The sequence below is a fragment of the Lissotriton vulgaris genome, chromosome 3_1 (assembly GCF_964263255.1).
Source record: "Lissotriton vulgaris chromosome 3_1, aLisVul1.2, whole genome shotgun sequence".
NCBI lineage: Eukaryota > Metazoa > Chordata > Amphibia > Caudata > Salamandridae > Lissotriton > Lissotriton vulgaris.
In genome coordinates, this window is record NC_141689.1 from 1669263561 (window position 1) to 1669288571 (window position 25011).

At 42.6% G+C, this 25011-nt stretch overlaps 1 protein-coding gene across 1 annotated transcript in view; it reads left to right on the plus strand.

The window, feature by feature from the left end:
* Positions 1-25011, plus strand: part of ANK2 (ankyrin 2) — an 874236-nt gene that overhangs the window by 604831 nt on the left and 244394 nt on the right. Inside the window, exons 33-35 of the mRNA XM_086962136.1 lie at positions 5806-5902; positions 15958-16186; positions 20222-20347. Of these exons, the coding sequence (XP_086818262.1) occupies positions 5806-5902; positions 15958-16186; positions 20222-20347 (452 nt within the window). The remainder of the gene's footprint in view (positions 1-5805; positions 5903-15957; positions 16187-20221; positions 20348-25011) is intronic.

Consider the following 25011-nt stretch of genomic DNA (forward strand, 5'->3'; position numbering starts at 1 on the left):
ATTTATCAGTGTGAAAATAATCAATAATTAAAAAGCACTATGCATTAAAAATCCCACTCCAATTTATAAAAATAGAATATATGTTTATCTGTAATAAGACTCCCAAACGACTAAAATCAGATGAGGGAAACCAGAGTTATGTTTTTTGAAAAATTCACATGAATCACTGCTTCTTCCTACAAAAGGTTTTGAAAAGTTCCAAAAAGTTTGTAACCACTGCTGTTCACACTAAGGGGTAGTCTGTGGTCCTCAAATGCAACGGTCAGGGGCAAAAACAAAGTTTTAGGCCAACCTCGATGAGGGAAATGGTTGGATGCAAGCACCAGGCTGGTTGCATTTAGAAACTTTTCTTTGTCTTTTTCTCATCAAATGTGAGGTTGGCGGGGTCCTCTGGAGCACGAGTCCAGCTTTGGGTTCGATGTTGTCATATCAGCGAAATCCACTGGTTTATTGAAAGCCTTGGTTCTCAGCAGAATTCAAGGCTACTTACAAACAGGGAAATAACTGTAGTCCATGAGCCTCGAATTCTGGGTTCAGGAACTGTTATCTTTGGCTTACAAGTTGCAGTCTGGTAGCAAGAAGATTCCACTCTGACTGACTGACTGAAATATTTGTAGAGCGCTCTATTGCCGAGGCGTCTTGGCGCTATAGAACAGAAGCAGGCAGCAACTCTGAGTTATGGCATAGAAAAAAGCCAGGTTTTTAGTGCCTTTCTGAAGCTCATTTTGGATTTGTCAGACCGGAGCACGGTGGGCAGAGAGTTCCATAGTTTGAAGGCCTGGTGGGTAATGGATTTCCCACCCCAGCGGGCTCTACGTATTCTGGGCAGGCACACCAGGTCTTGACTAGATGATCTTAATGTGCGCTGCGGGGCGTAGCGCGGGAACAGATTGGTGAAGTCTGCCGGCCCATTCCCATATTGGGATTTATGGACTAGGCAGAGGGCCTTGAACTGGATTCTACGCCTAACCGGGAGCCAATGAAGGTCACAAATGGTTTTGGAGGTAGGGTGACGTTTAGGCAGATTCATTAGAACTCTAGCTGCCGCATTTTGAATTGCCTGTAATTTAGCCATCTGTTTTTCCCCCATGCCCAAGTAGAGAGAGTTGCAATAATCTACCCTAGACATTACAAGGGCTCCCATAACCGTCTTTCTTAGGGTGGGTGGGATATGCGGTAGGATTTTTTTTTCTTAGCACCTTAATGATGTAGAAACAGGCCGATGTCACCTGGTTTATTTGTGCGGTACAGGAGAGTTCTTTGTCGAACATAAAGCCGAGGTTTCTAACCTTATCTGCTGGGACAGGGCAGGTGCCGGCCTCCGGAGGCCACCAGAGGTGGTTCCAGATAGATGGTTTCTGGCCAAACTCTATTACCTCCGTCTTTTCTGTGTTAAATTTTAAGAAATGGTGGCTCATCCAATTTTTTACATCTGAGAGGCAGTTCCTGAAGCATTCTGCTGTTATTTCCACCGACTGAGAAAGTGGCACTACAATTTGTGTGTCGTTGGCGTACAACACCAGATGCAGACCGTACAGGTTGAATAGCGTTGGCGACAAGGCCGAGCCTTGGGGTACACCCCCAGGGAGGGAAAATTTGTTGGATTGGAAACCTCCCCAATGGACTTGTTGAATTCATGCCTCTAGGAAAGACGTAAGAAGGGTTAGGGTTGTGTCTGGATTCCCAGGGCCGTCAGTCTGTTCAATAGGACCTCATGATTGACGGTGTCGAACGCCGCTGTTAAATCCAAGAGGATCAGGGCCGTTCTATCACCTTCGTCCATTGTCTTGCGAATGTCCTCGGAAGCTATTATGAGTGCAGACTGTTGAGTGACAGGGTCGAAATCCATGTTGTGAGGGGTCTAGTAGGTTGTTGTGATCTATGTACTTCATTAACTCTAGATTAATAGCTTTTTCCAGAATCTTAGCTGGCAGAGGTAGACAAGATATCGGTCGGAAATGTTTTGGTTCCGCCGGATCCAAGGACTCTTTTTAAAGGATGGGCCTAATACAGGCTTTCTTCCAACTACGAGGAAATTTACCAGAGCTAATAACCTCATTTAACAGAGGTGTTAGGGCTGGGCTTATTGTTTCGGGAATTAGATGCAGTATATAGGGAGGGCAGGGGTCTAGGGGTGACCCTGCTTTCATCTGAGTGAGTATGTTCCTGACCTGTGTGTCTTCTAGCAGTGGAAATTGAGAGTAATTAGCGACAGTCGATGTTGTGTTCTCTTGATAGGTGGGAGATTTGTCAACTACCAAGGCTTGGAGGTCATCTTATACTGTCCGCACTTTTTGTTGAAAAAAAGTAGCCGTATTGTCAACAACGTTTTGATCAGGAACAAAGGTGATGTCACGAGGACTCTTTGTCAGATGGGCCACCGTTTTAAATCGTTCCCTAGGGGAATTGGAGGCCTCTTGAATTTGGCACTGGCTGGAACTCTATCTCTTGTTTACACCAGCAGAGTCCAAGACAAATCCAGAGCGAATTGGTCATCTGAGCACTTTACAGGTGCCGAGCTTCTTTTGCTTTTGTTTTCCTGACATTAATAAGAGGCTAACCAACTAGAACCTGGAATCCACTCACTGGTCCATGGCACAAGTGCGAGCAGGCCCAGTTCTTTGGGGTCTAGTAGTCTAGTGCACCTACCGTCCAGAGTCCAGTAGGTGCAGCAGGTGCAGTCGTCAGTGGTGCAGCTTCTGTTTCTGGAGTTCACAGGTACAGCAGGTGCAGTTCCTCTTTTATTCTTTCTGGGTCCCGTAGTATTCTTAAGCTGGAAGCCAAAGGTGCCACCTTTTATGCCAAGTTCGAGTATGTGAGTGGGGAGGACTCAGTTACCGATGGAGCTACAATTTGCCCCGGAGCAACTCTACCCACATCTACATCACTTCTTATGGGATTGGCACTAAACAATCCCACAGTTCATTTCTCTGCCCAAATCCAAGATGTTAAGGTTCGTCCCTGGGACAGAGCCATGGTCACACCCCTGAGGTGTCGCCAGTATAATGTTCCACCCCTCCTAGAAATCGGTTCTGCAACAGGTGTTTCACTATGGAGGAGATGCCAGCCTGTCTGCCTGTTGAAATGAGTGGTACATGGAACAAATGGCCCTAGTGGCCACAATGTTTAAGAAAAACCGTTTAACAAAGCCTGTAAAATTAATTCAAAACAATTTTGCAATAAGTTTAACAGATTTATTCATGTGGAACAAGAGGTCTTATGTTCACAAGGAACACATCAATATTTATACATTGTTGGGCTCAATGTAACAATTGATTTGATATATTGGTGTTCTCGGTTTGGGGACCCCAAGTGGAAGTTAGCACTGAGCACGTGGGCTAGTGAAACGCAAGGTTAGCCAATGTGGCCACTGTCCCTCCTATGGTTAAAATAACTTCAAGTTTTCACTGTCAGGACATGTTAAGTTTAAATTCGACATGCCCTTGTTTTTTAAATCTGGCACCCTGCCTTATAGGAAATTAAGGCCTTCCTTAGGGATGACTAACAAATATTAAAAGGAAAGGTCTGAACATGGCAAAAAGGTTTTTTCACTCTGTCCGTTTGGCAGTTTAAAAGCTGTCCAACAAGGCTGCTGTAGCAGACCTAGAGCCATGTTTTTATGTTGTCACAACTTTGGTGCACAACAAGTGCTGCAGTTCACTGGTGACATCTAACTTACTATCCCTGGGTACACCTGATACCATATACTAGGGACTTACAGGTAAATGTAATAAGCCAATCAGGGATCAGCTAATTGGATATACACATTAGAGGGGTCACAGTACCTGCATTGAGGGGGCCTGGACAGCAGCCCCTAGTGCACTTCAGAGTCGAAAAACCAGCAACATCATTCCAAAAATGTGTGGGGTGATAATACAAAAAGATCACCTTTTTTAAATACTCAGATGGATTTACAAGGAGTTTGGTTGATAAAGGGTTGTGGTTGGTAAGGCCATGCAAAACGTCATCTTCTGACTGATAAAATGAGGGTTTATTAAGTGAACAGATACCTCAGGAAGAAATGTCCCAGCGCCTTGGGCAGAAGACTGGTTTCATGGATATGGTGTTATGGCTGAACAGGCTAACATATTAAAACAGCATAAAAGGTGAAACTTTTTATTCTTTCCTGAAACTGCTAAGACTGGATTGAGTCTGAAGGGACAAAGTTGTTCCTTGCTTTTGAAGTAATGACCAACATTGAGGAAACACCAGTACACTTTTTTTTTAAATTTGGGGTTGACTAACAAACTTTGTGAGTTGGAATGTAAAGTGCGGGATGGTAGATACCAAGAAAAAGCCAGGACATGTAGATTCCTGGTCCGATTGTACAAATAGCTTCATGAGAAAAACATAAAGCCTTTAATAGGGTTCCATTAACAATCAGTAGCCAGTACAGGTTCAACAGATGAGACGAGATAGATGAACTTCTGTTATGGCCTAAAACTATACCTGCCACAGCATTTTGGACCACTTTCAATTTGTGTGAAATATATTTTGGGTGACCAACTGACAAGGAGTTACAATAGTCAGCTATGGAGATTACCAGAGCTTGCAACTTTCCCTAGACGAGGAAGGCAAGTAAGGAAGAACTTTCACAAAAATGCTTAGCAGACGAAAATAGGTGGTACTAGGAGTCTTTATAAATTCTTCTTGTGACAAAATTATTCAACTAAATTGATTAGGGCTGCATTAGCATTGTGGCTATTTATGGGCTATAATTGTACAGTGAAATCACCCTCTAGCTGAGGAGGTGTTTGAGAAACCATAGCAGTGACCAGAGAGCACTTCTGGATTTGGCCGCCATATTTACTCTCTGCAGTTTTGAAGCCTTTCTGCTATTCTAACCATATGGCAGTAAATTGGACCCTGCTGAGAGGATAAGAATAGGACAAAATATTTTCCCTGTGATGGTGTCTGGGGTCACTGTAGCTCTTGATGTCACTTCCTCTAGCCATTGCATTTTGGTGACTCAAGGTCTATGACTTGCTCCAATTCTGTAGTTGTTAACAATGCCTCTATTAGTCTTCTGATGTTTTACATTTATACATCATTCAGAAAGAAGTGCCAGAAAATGAACCTCGAGAAACAGGGACCATTAAACTGACAGATCAACTTAAGCACAAAATAAAAGAAATTGTGGATGTCATCCCTATGGAATAAGGTTCTTCCACAGATAAGAGGCCTTGTAATTGTGTAGCGGGAGGACAGATAGAAATAGATGGTATAAAACCATTAGACTCTGAACAGCTTAGTATAGAAAGGATTAGTTATCACATGGAGGAAATCTGGATTCGCAAAAGGAGTAGAGCGATGATGTATTTTGACATAACTGTCCATTTTCATTTTAAGATAACGACGGATTCAGCTCTTCTCACTCTACGTCTTCCTTTGTCCTCGGTTAGCCATCGCTGTAGGTTTCTGTGAGGATGGCATATACAGGACTTCCTCTTCCTGTTTGCACAAAGATGACAACGCAGAGCGTGGAGGACATATTGTGAACTGCCTTTATTTATTACCACAAGAAAGTGCTTGAATTTCATATCAAATCATAGTAAGAAAATGAAGCTCTTTTGCAGTAACTTTTTCACTTATCAAGCAATGAACAGTTATCAGTTGACACAGGGCGGAAGATACTGCACAAGGATTACAGGGATACAAAGTTTTTTATGAATAATTATCAACAAACATTTGTCACAGGCCACATAGCAGCACATGGAGTGATGCATCTTGCTACGCCTATTAAGAATTACTTTATTTATTGAATGAGTATCCTTTCAATAACACAATGTATCTATTTCTCCTCAGGTGGGACAACCCCAGCACAATGGGAAGATATCACAGGAACCACACCATTAACATTTATCAATGAATGTGTGTCCTTCACCACAAATGTATCAGCCAGGTAGAGTAAAAACAGATCTACTCACCAAGGTTTTGAAATGTGTTCTATGTATTTGTTACGTTTTGTTGAAAAACCTTTGCCAGTTGGTGTCATATGCTTTAGCCAATACAAACTTGTATGGGTTAAAGTACAAGAGAGTCTCTCAATACCTTGTTGAACACTTTGAATTTCTAATTCCTGATTTGAATATCTATTTCCATTCCGGGATATATATTTGAAACATACACTCCTGCAACCATTGTTATATATATCATATGTGAAATACTTTTGATTTAGAAATTTAGTTGTGAGAGTTTAAAAAATGATTACATTTCATAGAGTTAATTCTTGAAATCATATCGTACAAGGTAGCATACACTATTCCGTGCTATTTCAATTGAGGAGGTAAGCTGTTGTGACATTATGGCAGTATGTTGTATCCGCACTTTGTCAACAATGTTGCTATCCTCAGACATCTGACTTAGTCAGATCATTGTTTCGATGTCATGCATTCAATATGTGACATGCAAACTTAAATCCATACAGTTTTATATTAGAATGATAGCACAATGTCCTTACTTTGAGTGCTGTTGTAATGTCCGAGTCAGGTGTTTATGCCCAATTTTGATTTATCAGTTGTTTGCAAATCATGTGTGGTCCCAGCATTTTAGTATCACAAGAAGACATGTTATGGCCAAAGTGGTCCTCAAAGTAATATTCAAAGTGGGCTCATGAGTAGGATACATGTGTACTTTAGGCTAGTCTTCATTTCATGCTGGGGGAATCCAGAATTAGGCCAGTAACCACCATAGACATGCTCATCTGCGTGTTAATCATATTTCCCTCTGTAATTTTTATGCTCAGTATTATGGGCCACCTAAGAATGAATGGATCATTGTATATTAAACAGAAATTGTGTGGTTGTCCAATTTGTTTTCAATATCAGTTAAAAAGATTGTTTTGCAGTCTCCTACCAATTAGTGATCTTTCAACTATCAACAAATGAGAGCAACTTTTTTTTTTAAAGTAACATTGTGAAAAGTGCTTACATTATCTTTTAGAGGGGGATTGCTTAATTGTCTGTATTGTTAAGAAGTCATTTAGACCTGTGAGCTAATCCCACAATGGGTGCAAATTACATTTGTGTCTAGTAAAGCCTTAGTTCCCATTAGGATCTAAGTACAATTGAGCTTTCTTCTGTTTGTGCACAGTGAGGTAAGACAATTTTATTGCGGCTGGTAACTTGATATAAAAATGCAAATAATATGCATAAAACAGACACAGACATTGTTGATAAATGACTCAAACAGTAGTTTGGTGAGTGAATTTTCACCTGGTAATTGTTCTTGGTTAAAGCTATTAGAGTGATTTTGATCATTGTTAGTATAGCACATTGTGGTTAAAATAGATGGCCTTGTCTGAGTTAGTTTATTTAAAGGGTGCATGAAGGATATTTGCAGATGGAGATTTGTGTTTGTCAGCACCAAAGTACATTGCGACCTCTCAGTTAGTTTATTTAAAGGGTGCATGAAGGAGATTTGCAGATGGAGATGTGTGTTGGTCAGCACCTAAGTTTATTGCAACCTCTCAAAGGCACCAAAAATCCATGTCCCAAAACAAATACAGAAGCCAAATTGGTGAAACTGCACAGGTCATTTACAGTAAATAAATCATAGCCATGAAATGAGGAAGGTATGTATGATTGTAGACATTCATGCATGCTTACATTTCTAGATGTACTATACAGTGTTGGCTGTTCATGCTGCTATTATTCAAATTACGGCTAATTACAGGTAAGGATCTTTCACTGAGGAAGTTATTATGCAGTGTCCCCTGCTCTTACGTTGAATACATGGCTGGTTCTTACATAAGGCGAGATATGTCTGCAGCCATAAGGCATCACCTAATGGTGGTTCCAAATTACTGAAACTTACTGAAACATACCAAATTACTTGTCAATGTCCTTGCAGTGTTCCAGCTATCAACATTCTAGTTAGTCTGAAGTTATAGAAATTCCTAGATAGTTCCTGAATGATGCACTGGTAAAAATGCTAATCTATCACTTTTACTTTCACTCTTCTGATCACGTAGTTTACCAAGAACTGGATGGGACACAACGTGATCAATTGTGAAACAAGAAATGTAAATGAGGGAGTGAGGTTATCTGCCACAAGAGGTACAACTAAATGATGAATGAATAGCCAAACAGGTGGATGAAAAACTGAACAAATGAATAAACACGCAAATACCAAGAAACATATTAACTGTCTACCACAAAAAAGGAAATGGTGATAGTTCAATGATGCCCAGCCTAAGTTATGATATTTGACAGCAATATCAAATTATAAGGGGCAAATTAAAGCAACAAAATCAGTATATTTTTCAGGACAAATTCTCAGAGCTCCCAATCTGAACAAAAAGTTATCTAGAAATGTTGAAGATCTGCACAACTCCGTGGCGGTCCAATCCTTCCTGCAGCAATGCTTCACACCTATGACAATCTGGCCTCCCATTTTAAAACAATATTGATAAAAATTAAATATGATATTGACACAGAGTCCATAGAACCTCCAGACATCCCAAATTCCGATCTATTATGCACTGCACTTTAGAACAGCGTCTCTCACTTCTCCCCATCTCACGTTAAGAGAGTTCAATATCTCTGACCTAAAGTAAACCCTTGGGCTCACCTTCTGCTTCTTGTATGAAATGATTGTGTTAGGCCCTGATTCTCCTTCATTTTCAACAACTCCCTGTCCAGGGGTTATCTACCTTCCATGAGACTTAAAGGATCTTAACAACTACCAACCAAAGAAGCTTTAATTGGACTAAAATATTTTAACTACTACAGCCCAATATACTGGTTGGTTTTCCTAAGTGAGCTACTGGATAGACTTGTGTAGGGACAGGTCCAGCATTTCATTGAGTGTAATAATAACTTATACCATTTTAAGTGGGTTTTAGACTTGGCTGAACTGTGGAACCGGTAGTGTCATTCGTCTATGATGATCTAATACGAATGGTTGGATGACACAGGTATCCTGGCTCGGATATTTGTTAGATCTGCCGTCAGCTTTTGACACCATCAATCACATGATCTCTTACCTCAAGATTTTCTGGGTTCTCCTGAAATTCTCCAAAGTGGTTGCCTTTGACCATCTTTGACAGAACACAAACTATCACCATACCTACTTACTCTTCTTGGCCCAAGATAGGTAACTGTGGTCAGTCTTATCACCAAGGTCATTTAATGTCTGCATGCGAACACCCTCTTACTTGCGCATCAACAGGATCCAAGTGACTAACCCATAAATGGCTTAAAACCTATTCTACCATATGTTATGTTAAAGTTAATGTTAATGACATTTAAAAGCGCACTGTTGCCCAAGGACGTCCTGGCGCTATGAATGATGATCCCCTAGAGGTGGTGGTAGAATTGCATAGAGCTTTATGAGTTGAACAACCAGGTTTTTAGAGTTCTTCTAAAAACGAGCAGCTCTGTTGTGCCCCTAAGGAAGAGTGGGAGGGCATGCCATGCTTTGGCCGCGCCAACAAAGAAACTCCTGCCACCCCAATTGGCTTTTTTTGCCAATGGAATATGGATCAGTTTGGCTTCTGAGGAGCGCAGGGATCTAGACGGGGCATAACAGTTGGTATTTTGGATCAGATGTTTTGGACTGTAGAGTGTAATGCCTTGTGAGTTATGCACAAGGCTTTCAACAGAACTTGTTTCTTAACAGGCAGCCAGTGCAATTTTTAAATTTCTGCCGAGATGGATTTATATTTTAGAATGCCTGACAACAGTCTAGCTGCTGCGTTCTGTAGTAGTTGCAGTTTCCTTATGAGTCCTTCCTGCGTGTTGACATAGAGGCCATTGCAATAGTCCAACCTGGACATAGCTAAGGATGTGACGACCGTTTTCTGACTTTCTGTGGGGAGAAAGTCCAGTATTTTTTTACATGATTTTAGGATGTAGGAGATTGTTGAAACAACTGCGTTTACTTGGTCTTTATGGGACAGTTTGTTGTCAATTATGAACCCTAGATTTTTTACTTTCCTAACTGGTGTTGGGTGGGGGCCAGTGGAATCTGGCCACCAGGCTGGGGTCCAAAAGTGAAGGTTATTTCCAAAGAGGATCACCTCCGTTTTGGCAGATTTGAGCTTTAAACAATTCTGGGCCATCCAGCCACCTACAGCTGTCATGCAGTCATGAAAACGCCTTGCTGGCTCTTGAGTTTCCTTTGGAAGCATAGAGACAACTATCTGAGTGCCGTCAGCGTATGAGGTCAGCTTGAGTCCAAAGGAACCAATAAGGGGAGCGAGCTGGCAAACATAAACATTGAAGAGAGTGGGGCTCATGGATAACCCCTGCGGGACTCCACAGGGGAGAGAGAAGGACTTAGCAGAGAAGTTGCCAAGCGTAACTGTCTGCACTCTATCGGTTAAGAATGATTTAATCAGTTTCCATGCCACGCCTGTAACACCAATCTCGTGCAGCCGGTCCGTCAATAGGTTATGATGGACGGTGTCAAACGCCGCAGAGAGGTCCAACATGATCAGGGCTACATTCCTGCCTCGATCTAGCGTGGCTCTTCTTTCTTCAGTAGATTTAATGAGAGCTGACTCAGTACTGTGGCTCCCTCTGAAACCGTACTGCGTGGGATCAAGTTTATAATTTTCCTCAAGAAATTGACCGAGTTGGGTATTTATAAGTTTTTCAAAATTTTTTTGCAGGGAGCGGTAATCAGGCGATCAGCATAAAGTTATTGGAGTCCATGGGGTCGAGCTTGGGCTTTTTAAGCAGAGGCAGAATCGATGCTGTCTTCCAGGTTTTCAGAAAATAGCCCTCTGAGAGAGCCATATTGATGATCTTAGTCAGGATTGGTATAACTGGTTCTGATACCAGCTTCAGTATGGAGGGGGGACAAGGGTCCATTGGGGATCCTGATTTTACTTTCTTCAGAATGGCATGTACGTCCACATCTGTAGTAGGTGTGAAGTGGCGTAGCTGAGATGTAGTATTCCCAGGCTCTTCCTCATTGGCCACCTTTAATTGAGGAATGTAATTCGTATCTGCAGTAAAGGTACTATAGATATCCTCCACTTTCTTAAGGAGGAAATTGGCTATTTTGTCGTACAGTTTTCCATAGTAAGAATACACATTTTTGGTTAGTCTGCGTCTGAGGTCAGGTCGAATATGGTTGTGTTAATTACTGTCTAAAGGTTTAGCTTTCTAGGAGGGGTGCAGGACAGCTGGCAGAGCAAAGGACAGCCTTTTTGTTTGCAGTTGGTGATTACCTGTAAGGTCTTCTCCTGTCCATCCCCGTGACACGCATAGGCAGCCTGACGTCAATCACTGAAGAGGCGGACACCAGATTCGACACTGTCAGGTGAGAGGATAGCTCATATAAATTAGTAAGTGGCTGGACAGCTGAAGAGAAGCCTAATTGGTGGCATTTGGGTTCTCTAATTTTAAAGCAGGTATTTCTGTGTAATTTTGCATTAAGATATGAGGGGGAAGTGCTCCAAAAGGAGGTGGGCATAGTGTGAGAAAGTAGCCAGGATTGAGTAGAGAAAATATATCCAATCACTGGAAAATGTATCTAATCACTGGCTACTTAATGCTCTAAGGCTAGGTCCTCATCACCACCCCTTCGGAACATTCCTGGACCTGAGAGCAACTAAAAAAGAGCCCACATGGAAAAAAGAATGCTCCTGATTCCTGCTGAGGAAAGGAACTGAAAAACCCCTTAAAGAACTCATGGACTCCTGGCGCCTGCAAGAAGACGAGGACTCGAAGACCTCTGTCTCCAGCTGGCACCTAGAGGGTCGGTGGCTGATCTCTTTGCTGGTACAGGGACACAAAAAAGCAGAGCGGCTCCTTATTCCAAGAGGGCCGATCTGACCACGTAGGACTGGACTGAAGGTACATATCCTCATGTAGCTCTGCCCATATACAACTTCCAGCGATTTTGAGAACCAAGACAGTGGCTGCACCCAAAATCTTGAACTGGGGCAAGGCAGCAAATCTATCCAACCTGTGAAGCAACCTCGATGGTTGCACAATCCATCTTTTCACCAATTGGAGCTTTAGATGCCAAAACCAGTGGTTCCAGAAAGAGCTTGATAATTATATTTCCAGCTTCGTGGGGACCACAGACTTAGATCATGCCCCACTGAAGGTCTTCCATTTCAAAGCATTTTATGATTGTTGGTGATGTATTTTAGGTATCAATTCTGATCAATGTATTTTCCTTGTACTTTTATGATCTTAATGTTTAAGTTTGAAAAAAGTTATTATTGATTGATTGTTTGATTGATTGATTGACTTGACTGCCCTACGCCAGGGCAAAAAGAAATAATCCAACTGGACAAAGGAGCCGTGTGTCCTAGAATAAAAGGTATAGCCCTGCTCAGTTGAGTGGTGTTCCCTCCACACATTTGTCACAGACAGGTTGCATAGGAAGGTAGATAACAGAGTTGGGCACTTTTCCTCTGCAGTAGGCTTGGTTGTGTGGTCTAGTTCCGGGTTGCTCACCCTGTTAAGTTCACCTCACAGGATCCACGAAATATTGGGCAATTCGCCCAATAGCCTGCCCAGGAATTGGACAGCAAGGGGCAGTGGTGCGTATACACAGATTATAGAGATTGATAAACCCTGCAAAGTCCCAGTCACCACCACATAATGGCCCAAATTGTCGTGCCACACCCTGGACACTACCGGGGGTATGCTTATGGACACACCCCATGGCCCACAGTGGAAGTAGTAGGCCTGTGAGAACCCCTGTCGGGTCAGGAATGGGCAGCTATTACCCAGTAAATGGTTTCCTGGAGTAAAAGGATATTTTAGCCAAACCTCGAGCCGCCTTGATCACCGCTCCATGTTTGATCATATCGAGCACATCATTCGCATTCCATGAGAGGACCGATAGACTACCACCAGACCGACACCTCAGTGCTCCATCTACATGTTCTGATCTGCCACATATTGTCTAGGAACAAGAAACTCAATGTGAATCCATAGTGTTTTAAGTGTGTCGCATTCAATGCTAGTACCCATTGTGGGCTTAACCAAAAGAAAACCTCCCTCTCCCCCTCCACATCTCCCACCTCATACTTTGCGAACTAGAAGTACCTGTTATGGTGCAATTAAGGACAGTAGCCAACCGGGATAACCTAAAATGTGTGTCCCCTCCCCCCGTAAGCAAACCCCACTCCTCTAGGACCCAAAACAGATGAGCTCCAGAGCCGCAAGCTCAAAACAACAAAAGAAAAAAGGTTTATGGGGATCTATCTTGTGGCCTAGTGTGCAAACACAATGCACCTTTGCTGTGTTTTGCAGAGGTGCCTGCCTGCCCACAGCAGCTAGAGCTCTGTGTGTAATCCGGGGGAGTCCCCAAAGGATCAGACGAGGCCAAATTCTCAGGCAGGCCTTCTACCTCTGGAGAGGCTCCTGCATAGCTCAGAGACATCACAGGCCCAAGGGACTGGGACTTGTACCCCTTGCAGCATGGCCGCTGCTGAAGGACCATGCGCCACACACCTGAAGGGCCTCCAGCTTCCTCCCCTGTGAAGAAGGCTGCCCAACACCCAAGTTCGGACGTTCCTCCACCCACTCCCATGCAGCCTTGGGTGTATCAAAAACAAAGGATTTTTCCTGAAAAATAACTTTGAGGTGGGTGGGAAAGAGAGAGACACCTGTAAGATGGCATTGCGGTCAGCGTAGTTGAGCACTTGGGAGCTGAACGGGCAAGGTTGGGTGCCCATCAGGGGTTTTAGCGGTCAGTGCACAGTAAGCCCACTCAACTATGAAGTAATTAGAAACCACTGTGGCGGGCACCCAACTCTTCAGCCAGTCATATATGAATGAGGTAGGCTATTTCCTTCCATGCCCTCCGGGATACCCATTATGCGCAAATTGTTGCATCTCGACCTGTCCCCGAAATCTTCCATGTGGGTATCCAACTGTCCACCACACATTGCAGAGTCACCAGACAAGATTCAAGTGATTTGACTGTCTTCAGTCTCAGAGATTCTACCCTCCACCTCATTGACCATGTGCGTGTGCCACAAATCCTGTCAAATCAGGGCCAATTCTACCTTGAGTTCCCTCATTTTCCTCTATTGTATCTTCTTTCCGGTCTCAGATTGCCAGCAATATGGAAGATGTCTGGAGCCCCTCAGGGTGAGGGGTATTGCCGCAAGCTGGCCCGGCATGGCCCGATGAGGTTGCCTGTTTGGTGAACTTGTCAATTCTATTCTGGGAGGCAGGACCCGCAGCATTGTCTCTCACTATGTAATGTCCGGGGGATCACCAAAAGTGGAGAACCAGTACAGAAGTCAAAGCTAAAGGGGGGGATGGAGGGAAGACAGGCGTGAGCACCAGGCTTGCAAGCAAGTGGGCCAAGTGCTGGAAGTAAGATCCCCCAGGTGAGACATCTGTCACTTGTCCCAGAGCATGTATCACCACCCACCGGTTGACTACCTCGCCGCACAGATCTGGCCCAGGCACTCCCGCCAGTCCACATAGGATGAATGTCGGCCCAATCACCCTCCCGGGGAGGCCAAAGTCCCATGTGTAACAGTTTCAGAGGGTCTTGCACATCAAGGCCAGTACTCCAACAACCCACGAGGTGCAACACCACAGCATGTGTGGGCCGGTCCAGGAAGGGCACAGGATTGGCCCACTTTTAGGGGGGCCCCTCCAAATGCCAACTCACCCCCCACTGCAGCCCCCAGTCAGGGAGAAAACTCCACAGCTCACCATAGCTCAAAAACAGTCACAGGAGACCTTGATGACTAAAGCAGCGGAGGCCTCCTAAAGCAACTACTGGAGAGAGTCTGCCAGGGGCCCTCAAAGAGTGAAGGCAGAGAAGGGCCAGCCACCGCCAGGCCCACCAACTCACCTCCTTAGCTGCACCGCTAGTAGATCGATACCGCTCTGTAGGAAGTCTCCTCTTTCACAGCTGCAACTCGCCCTCAGACCTCCATGGAGATCTGAGGGCCTCATCCAGTGGTAGTGGGTGGGGCCTTCTGATGGCCCCAACCGCTACCACTGTGTATGGCCTGCCGGGGGACCACATGCCTCCGGGTTTGTGGTGATACCCCTTCTGACTGCTGCACTTTCCAGTAAATGTCGGCTCGTCTGCGGCCCATACATAGATGCCCACACAGTGCCCGGGAGGACTCCAACGCGGGCCTGTACCCTCTCCGGCCCCAGGGCTCGGTAAACAGCAGCAGGAGGCCCTTGATGGCATAACGGGGATCCTCTTCTCCTTCATTAGAGTTCAGCAGCATCAGGGATTGCACTGCAAGCACAAGAGGGGGGCACCACACACACATCTATTGCCCCCTCAGTATTAGAGAATTTGGTTTGATCCTCCCCATCAGAGAGGCCGCCGACCAGCCACCGCATGGCCCGGTAGAGCTCTTACTTAAGTGACTCTCCTCTGCCCACTACACCACTTCCAGCATGATGCAGTGGTAACTTATTATTCAGTAGTCAAGCACTGGGATGCTCCATCACTCGCAGCTCAACCTAGGCGGTAGTGCCTGGGGGAGTGGCAGCTATGAGCGGATTATCGGTGCCTTGCAGCGGGGCTCCTTAGACTGCCATGTTCAGCATCCAAGCCACACCCCCCATGTCTGTAAATTATGACGAAAAATAGGTAGTTTTTCTCTGACTGAAGCATGTGGTATGATGTACACAACATAGCATCAAGGTATTAACAATATTGCATCTGGCTGACTTTTCTGATCTGTCATTTCAAGGGATTAAACACCTTGTATTCGACTGAAGCATCAGATGTGTCTTCACACCATGCGGTAAATAAAGAACTTAAATAGATTCCATCTGACTGATGCATTCAATATGCCTATGCATCATGAGGCATGTTAAAGAACTAAATAGGTTTCCTGATGCGTTAGCGTATAATAAGAGGACAAACATAATAGCAATGTATATTTTCAGTTAATGTTTGCCTGATTCTGTGCCTTCTAGAGCATTGTCTTCTGTTTTCAAATAGATTGTTCTTAGTAGTTTGCTTAAGATGATCTCATTTTGCCTTCTTCATTAGGTTCTGGCTGATAGATTGTAGGCAAATCCAGGAGTCGGTGACGTTTGCCAGCCAAGTGTACAGGGAAATCATTTGTGTACCCTACATGGCCAAGTTTGTTGTGTTTGCCAAATCCCAAGATCCCATTGAGGCACGGCTACGGTGTTTCTGTATGACAGATGACAAGGTGGACAAAACGCTTGAACAACAGGAAAACTTTGCTGAGGTCGCAAGGAGCAGAGATGTGGAGGTAAAGGCAGATATGGGGAAAGCTCTATTCATCATCATCTGTGCCATTTTAAGGGAACGTTTCCAGGGCTGACAAATGTACCCATGATAACTAGAGAAGCATTTGGACACTTCTGTTTTTTTACTGATACACTTTGCCGATATACATTTTAAAAAAATGGACTAGTAAAAAGTAGCAAAAAAATAATCATCTTTTTGTATGGTGAAGGGGTTGAAAATTGTGTATACATTTGTATGTATTATGCTATATTTGGCCCAGGCCCGGGGTACATAATAACACTTTATTTATTGTCACAAAACTTTTCTTGCAAATAATTCTATTTTTACAAAGGATTTTGTTGAAACAAACTGTACTTTTCAACAACTCATAAGCAGAAATTCCATACTATATGGATTTTAAAAAGTAGGCTTGATTTCTGGTGAGATTTGAGTTTTTAAACATTTAAACATTGATTTGGAGTATTTCTGATTGACTTTCCTTTCTGCTACAACTATACTCATTCAAGGTCTTCTCTCATTCAGACTATCATAATCGACTATTGCTAGTAATTATATGAGCGCCTAATCTTCCTCATCCACACCTGATGTGGTACCTCACTTTATGCTGTTTGATTTCCTCTCTAAGTAAAATAAATAAAAGTATTTCCTTTAGCGCAATGTCACATGCCAAAACAAATTAAAGATTGTTACAAATCATGGTCTACAAATATGCAGGATGTGCATCAAATGCTTTCCATAATTATTTCTACCAATGCGAAAGAATGTATTTGAGAACAAGGTTATAGAAGATGGCCTCAAATGTCCTTCTTGACTCACGGTTATTTGGATTTTTGTTTTGGTATCCTTTCCCAAATAAGACGTTGTCCTCCTTGGGTGCGTAGCTGCTCCAGGCCTCACCTTTGCTCATACAGTCTCCAATTTCCTCTAATTTCTAATAAAATAATATAAACACAAATGGAAGCAAAGTGCTGATTCCTAGATGCACAATTCATAATTAATAACACTGATAGACACAGAAAAACATATACCACTCAATAGATGAGTGAGAGTAAATAACAACCGGAAAATGTAAAGAAAATTACCTTCCTGGAGAAGTAATACGGCAGCTAGTTGCACTGTGGAAAATAGATTGCATTATTCTAGCCTACTTCAAAATGTTTGTGTCTTGGGGTAAAGCCACTCAGGCCTTTATTGGGACAATGATTTCACTTACAAGTCACTGATGTAAAGAATATTAAAGCACATTTGCAAAATGAAATGCCTGTTTTGTAAGTTCTAGAACAGTTCAATTACAAGGAGATGTGGAAAGACTATCACTTGCTACTTTCATTGCTGGAGAATACAACATATGAATGTAAATATTCAACATGTTGAACTGGAATTGAAAAGAGTGGGACGAAAGCAGAAAATGGTGAAACTAAGGGGGCAACCGGGGTAATGGAAGGGTGGGCTGAGGAAGAAGGAAGAAGAAAAGGTGTGAGAAAGGAGAAGGGCAGAAGCAATGATTTAGATCCTAATATTAGAGGTTTCAGCACACCATGAAAGACTGCATATAAATAACAATTGGAATAATTTATACTGGATGTAAAGATTAAATACAAAGATAAAATATGTATGATGTTTACTGTAGAAAGTAATGTGTCAAAGTACAGAACTGTCTTAGACAGTGGAGCCAGATAGCTACATTCAGTGATCAACTATATCATAACATCATTAACCGCATCGCTGCTGCGGTGATTTTTGCGCTGTGGGGCATTTTTAAAAATACCGCGTTACATGACGAGCTCAGCTCGTCATCAGCACACGCCACCCGTGGCTGATGACGAGCTGAGCTCGTCATCAGCAGCGAAGGGGTTAAAGTATTTTAAGAATCAATAGAAGAGCATTTGAAAAAAAATAATGTCACAAAATAAATTAGAGAGACAATTAGAACTAAAACAAAGGCAATGGGTTGAAATGCTCAAAGAAGAATATGGCATCAATGGAGCTATGTTAAAACACATTTTCAACTGCATCACTTATAGAGCAAAATCAATTTACAGGCTCAAAAAACTTCACACTTAAAATGAATGCCAGCATTTGAAAGTCACATGCTCTATCATGTCAACACTTTGTGCCTATAAGTTAGAAAAAACGGCTAAAATGAATATAATCTCTCATAGCTTCTTCAAAGCCGAGATGCAATGTGTAATTTGTTATTTTAAACATTTTTGGGAAGTGGTGCCAAATCTCATGAGAAGCTAAGCCTCAAATGTGTCATCCTGCCCCTCTCTTTCTTCAGTAATGGTAATAAATAGTGTATAACGTATTGCACACCCACATGTATTTTTATGCCATTCTGTTCTTCATGTGAAGTAGTTATAAACCAAGGAATGAAATCAGAACAATAGTGCAAGGGATTAAATTCGGCAAGGAAATAAGATCACACTGACAACGCCTTTTTTTTCTTCTGGGAACTGAATATAACATAGGCTCTGGGTACATGAACTAGCAATGTTTCTGGTTAATTAAGAATTACTGTAGTTATAACTGATTAGAATTTTGCAATATATTGCTCAATATATAAACTCTGGTATCAAGTAACGTTTCATTTCACCAAATTTGTTTTCACAAGGATGACATAAATATGTGTTGTATGTTAATTTCTCCATATTCCCAAACATATGCCTATGAAGAGACACACAGACGTTCAAGCACATATATCACTTGCACTGTTTGTTACTACTTTACCTTTAAGAGCAGGAGATAATATGGATATTTTTTTATATTAAATAATCCATGGTAATTCTATATTTGTTAGTTATCTTGGATGTGATGTAACTATACAGGAGAATTAAAAAGAGCTTAGTATATTAGTTACTGTGGACCTCATTTAGAGTTTGGATGTGGGACATCCACCAAACATGGCGAATTTCACCTCCACCCTATTAAGAATGTATATATATGGCCTCTCTTCACTCTAGATGAGTTGGATGGAACAGTTATTTCTTTGTGGCGGTTGGCTAGCTGCTACCAAACTATACTTAATGCCCTAAGTATTCTTTTTTCAATATCCAGACATTGAGCCCAAGAGATATCATTAAGATGGTACTAGTAATTTTCAGCTTCTGCCTTGAACAGATTGTGTTTATTTTCTACATCACCAATATTTGCAAAGCTCTGAATAAATTGGTGTATGGAGGCTAGCTGTTACTGCTTGCATATGGACAAACAATGATGTGGGTAACTTTTCTAAATTATATTTTAATTTGAAATTTTCCTACCACTAGTTTTAAAGAATGTAAGAAGATATTAAATGAAATTTACAATTCACATATAATGCACACAAAACTCACATTAATTTTATACATTGAACTGCACACAGAAAAGAACGAATAGAAGCAAAGCGTGCCCACCCAACCAAAAGATTCTTTGGTTTAAAATGATTGCTCAGTGGAATAACTAATCCAAAAGTGGCCCAAGAAAAGTGATGGCACAATTTATAGAAAGAGGCTCTCCAAAATGACATATCTAATAGGAGATCCTGTGCTAGAAGCTAACTGTTAAAATTCAGTCTATGATACATCACGTGAAAAAGGAAAAAATAATGAATGTTTTTTTTACTAAATCCAAAAAATAATCTAGTCAAATCAGGATCATTTGACACAATCACTGCCAATACTGTAGCAGAACATAGCCATAAACAAAAACTTCAGAGTGATAAACCAGTGTCTACTTAGATAGAACCTGATTCAGAACATTTATGTGTACTTTTATTGAACTGCGCACAAATCAGTCACTGTAAAATTTAAATGACAATCCAAATTTGCTGGATCAGTACTGGTGGAAGATTATGATTAGTGTCTGCACTTAGAAATTTGAAAATAAAGCTACCCTGGCAGAATTGCTGCATGCTCAAGTTTAAGATCAGGGATGAAATTCTAGTCATTGTTGGGTAGGACAGTTTGTAAATGATAATAAATGATACAAGGATGTTTCAAGTGACTGAAAATATTACAGTAAACAAACCAATATTGTTTTCTTTCAATTTTCCCAGGTATTAGAGGGAAAACCCATCTATGTAGACTGCTTTGGCAATCTGGTCCCGCTAACGAAGAGTGGGCAGCACCACATATTCAGCTTCTATGCCTTCAAAGAAAACAGACTTCCACTGTTTGTTAAGGTAAACCCAGCTGTTCTTTTCTAGGAGTACTGAGCTGCTACAAACTGTGTGAATTTATTTATTTTATTTATAGTTCAACCTCTGTCCATCCAGGTTTCACAGCACTATACAGTGAAAAAAAGACTAATTTTAAAAGCATTTTTGCTTCTGCTTCCCATTAATTTACATCTTAGCCATCTTTTCATGTACCATAAGAAAAACAGACTATAGCACTGCAAACAATACTGGCAGATATATTGTAAAGAGATTTAATCATTGATATTGTATAGACTTTTTTTAAGTGCTGAATGATAGTAAAGTATTCCTTAATTTGCTTCACAAGGGTAATGTTAGACATGGCTTTTCTTCCTGAAAAAAATAATTTGAAAGGCTGAGCTAAAGTGAGCAGAGTTGGCGAGGGGTGGAAATGGTTCCTCAAATGACAGTTGCTGTTTGTGGGTGGTAGTAGTGCTGTCCTGTGCAGGTGATAGAGTTTAAATTTTGAGCTTCACAATTGAGGATGCCTGACCAGTGCTTAATAAGAACCAGTGATTACACAGTGTACCTCCGGCACTCACTGGGTACCAGCACATATTTTCCCTTATCAGACTTTGACCTAGAGCAAGTAAGAAAAAAACACAAAAGGGGGAAAAAAGGAGGGAAAGAATTATGGAAAATCAATGATGAACCAAGGAAGCAGGGATAAAAAGGAAGCGTGAAAGATCAAGATAAATTGGCAGGGAGTGTCTAGTGGTGTATAAAAGAGGCATGAGGTTAGATCAAGAACACAAAGCCTTGTAATTCATTTCACATGACATTTTATAGCGCCATCCGCAGCAATTCATTTCACATGACATTTAATAGCGCCATCCGCGGCTTCTAAGCCATACTTTGGGCCCAAGCACTCATTCTTTTAACAAATTAATCACTGCATTTGACCATGAATGACCAAACAGACAGTTTGAAAATAAGTGAATCAGTATTAAAAATATCTTCCCTAAGGCACTATGAATGTAAAATGCTTGAAGTGATCAGTGACCTATTTTGTAAAAGGAGAAGAGAAATGCTGGGCAAGAATAAGTAAGCTGTAGAGAAAACATATTGTCATAGAATGTGTTCCACAGCAGTCACCTGGTGAAAGAGATACATGCATGAACAAAATAGAAATATTGTATTATGACTGCTGTTGAAAGCTAAACTCACATGTGCAACACATTTTGGGAATTTGTGTCAATGCCTTTGCATGCATATGTAGCACTTGTTTTTCTATAAAACACCTGAAAAAATAGCTGAAAGGAGTTGTTGCCAACTCCATAGGATATTGTAATTACACAATAACAGCAGGTACAGGCTAGCACCCAGGAGTAAGGGAAAGGTAGACCCTAGAAGTGCAAGGCCCTAAAAGATATGGGTATGGCCTTTGACATGGGGAGGGATGGGCCTGGGCCACAATCCAACAGCAGATACTGTCAAGCCTAGGTCCTCATTTCCTCCCATCATTTTCTGAGCCTGACAGTTTCAGCTCGTGTGGGGTCATGCTCAAGTTTCTAGGCTGGAAATAGCAGTGCCTCGAACATGGCAAAATACAGGACTAGGTGAACTAACCTTGCAGTTCTCACAAGTCACATGTACTCCCTCAATGCTTGAGAGTTTGTTGTAGCTTAACAGCAGCCTACAACACATACAGTGCATGAGTAGTTTGGCCACAAGAGAAATCAGGATCCGTTCTCCAGGGCCCAATACTTTCTGTATAATTAATGGAGGTTCATTGAGTAAATGGATAAGAGGCAATAATATTGTGCCATCTGCCATCAGACTGCGCTGTGACAAGTTTGCCATTTTACTGATTACTTTTTTTAAGTTCAGTACTGCATATTACTTATTTATAGTGCAAATTGCGTGTATCATCTCATTACACTTCACTTTGTCATTTTCTTTAGGATGACTAACGACAGATGACATTGCAGAAGGGTTTCTGAGTACTTATTCTTTTTGGGGGACTTGGTTTGCAGCAAGATTGTCAACAGTAACCAGGTTAACAGTAGTAAAAGCCTTAATAAAACTACAGGAAGGCAGAAAGGAGCAGAGCATGATCCACTGATGTGTGCTGCTAGAATAGGCCTACTACCATGGGCAAATATTAAAATACAAAATTATACTACCTGCCTGCATGGGAAAGTACTCCCAACTATAGACAGTATATAAGTCCATCAAATAGCGGCCTTTGCACTCTGAGGACATGCTCATGCTTCATGCATTTGAACCCAAAGTTCCTGACAGTCCTCCATTTGAACAACAGAGAACCTGCACACACCAGATATATTCAGGGAATTGAAAGTTAGCTGAAAACACGGATTGAAAATATCCATCCTTCTGATGGATACTTCTAACCGCTGATTCCTCACCTTGTGAATATTCCCCCAGGCATCAGACTGTATCCAGAAACTTCAAAGCAATACTCCTGTGCTCCGGTTGGTGGTGTTGTGTGGCTTTGCAACAAGATCGTTTCATTCCGTAAGTATAAACACCACCCAGGCCTGTTCTTTCTTTTCTTACTGCATCTTCAGACGTGGTGTGCAAGGGACATAAGTCACCTCCCAAAAGGACAAGGTTTAAACCTTGTAGGGACAAAGCCATGTGTTGCGCCCACCGCCCGCCAGTTAATAGTCAGGTAGTTTATCGCTAACAACTTGCACCAGCCAATACTGGTTTTTGGACACAACACCCTATGCCTGAGAGTTTGGTGGTCCCGGCATCTCAGCAGTTTCACCATTTTTGTGGTTAACCTAGGGGTTTTCAATACCACCAACACCAGACCACACCGCTTACACAGTACTCTTTTTCATATTCCTCCCTTCTTTCTTGATGTCATTCTGGCGGCCAGGCATTCATCTACAGAATCTGTGTAAACCGCGTCCTGGGACAAGTTTGCGACTTGTGGTGACAACTGGCGTATTGACAGGCTAAAAGACAGTTTGTCAGAAGAGTTATTTGCTTTGTTGTTGGCCCAGCAATGACTTTTGTTGAGCACTGCTAAAGGTTATGTTCGAGGCATATGAGCTGCAGATTACACACTGTGCATAGATGGCCACCTAGTGTTGGGCCCGGATGTTTGCAGTTTGTTTTGTTGTAGAAAAGTCTTTGGAAGTCACGAGATAGGTGACTCCTCCTTTGGATGATACTGCGCATGGGCATCGGCTCCATCCCCAGATTGTGTTTTTTCCGCCACCGGGCTTGGATGTGTTTCAAGCGCTCCGTGTTGGAACCGATTTCCTTTGGCGCGCAATCCTCACCAACTTACAGAAAATCAGTTTCGAACGCTTTCCCAGTCGACGCTACTCTTCAACACCGAAGATTTCGATTCCGGTCATCGTCGACGGCCCTCTGGCCTAACTAGGCCTCGACACCAGCTCATGGAAAGGACGCCATTTAAAAAGTGTCCTCAATGTGGGTCGAAGTTTCCCCACACTGACCTTCATGAAGTGTGTAACCTTTGCCTCTCCCCGGAGCACGAGGCCAGAGACTGTTCCGCTTGTGCCTCCTTCCAATCCAAAAATACTATCCAGGACCGAAGAGCTAGGAGAACAATGGCTCGATCTTCAGCTCCAATTCCGGGCGACATCTTTGAAGAAGGCGTCGACGTCCCAGAACAACACGACGTTGACAGCAACTCCGAGGCAGAAGATTCAGACGTTGAGGACATCACTCCAGCACAGCGGGTCGTAAGTAAGACCGTCGACCCCGACCCTACCTCGACACATCCAAAGAAGGCCCCGGTCACGCCCTCGGGCTCGCGTGCACACGACACACTGCTTCTACTGCCCTACCTTCGGGCCCGGCTAACTAAGCCTTCAGGCGACTCTGGCTTGAGTCGGCCTTCCCACGGTGCCGGCACACACCTACCGGCACCGAAAAAGACAACATCACCGGGCCCGTCGACATCCAAACCACCAGCACTCCTTCGGCACCGAAACCCAGGTCGGAACCAAGCAAACCCACTTCGGATTCAAAAAGACCACCGGAACCGAAAAAACCATCGGATCCAAAAAATATACCGTAGCCGAAAAAATCTTCGGAGCCGAAAAAGACTTCTGCTTCTCCGGTTAAGGATATTCCCAAAAAACCCAAAAGAAACCGCCTTGGTGCTGAAGCCTCACTCCGCTCCAAAAGATCGGCCTCCTGCAGAGGACTTATTTCATCCAGACCCTGCACAAAAGACTCTAGCTAAAGACTAAGGGGCATATTATCAAGAAAGGGCATTACATTATCGCCGCTTTTATTGGCAGGAAACTACCGATAAAGCGGTGATAATGGGCTTGATAATATGCTCTATGAATTCCAATCGAAGCCCATGTTAGATGTCAAGACATTTAACATGGGCTTCGATTGGAATTCAATAGAGCATTTTATCAAGCCCATTATCGCCGCTTTATCGGCAGTTTCCTGCCGATAAAAGCGGCGATAATGTAATGCCCTTTCTTGATAATATGCCCCTAAATCACTTGACAGTTAACTTTAGCTTTAAAAAAGTTACCACTGGATACACCAGCGCCAGCTCCTCATTCAAAGAAAACGGACATGGCTACCTTCCCCTCCTCCTCCACATATACCATCACCACCTGCTCCCCTACCACAACATTCCCCTGCATCCTCTATCATACCAGACGAAGACAATAGGGATGCTA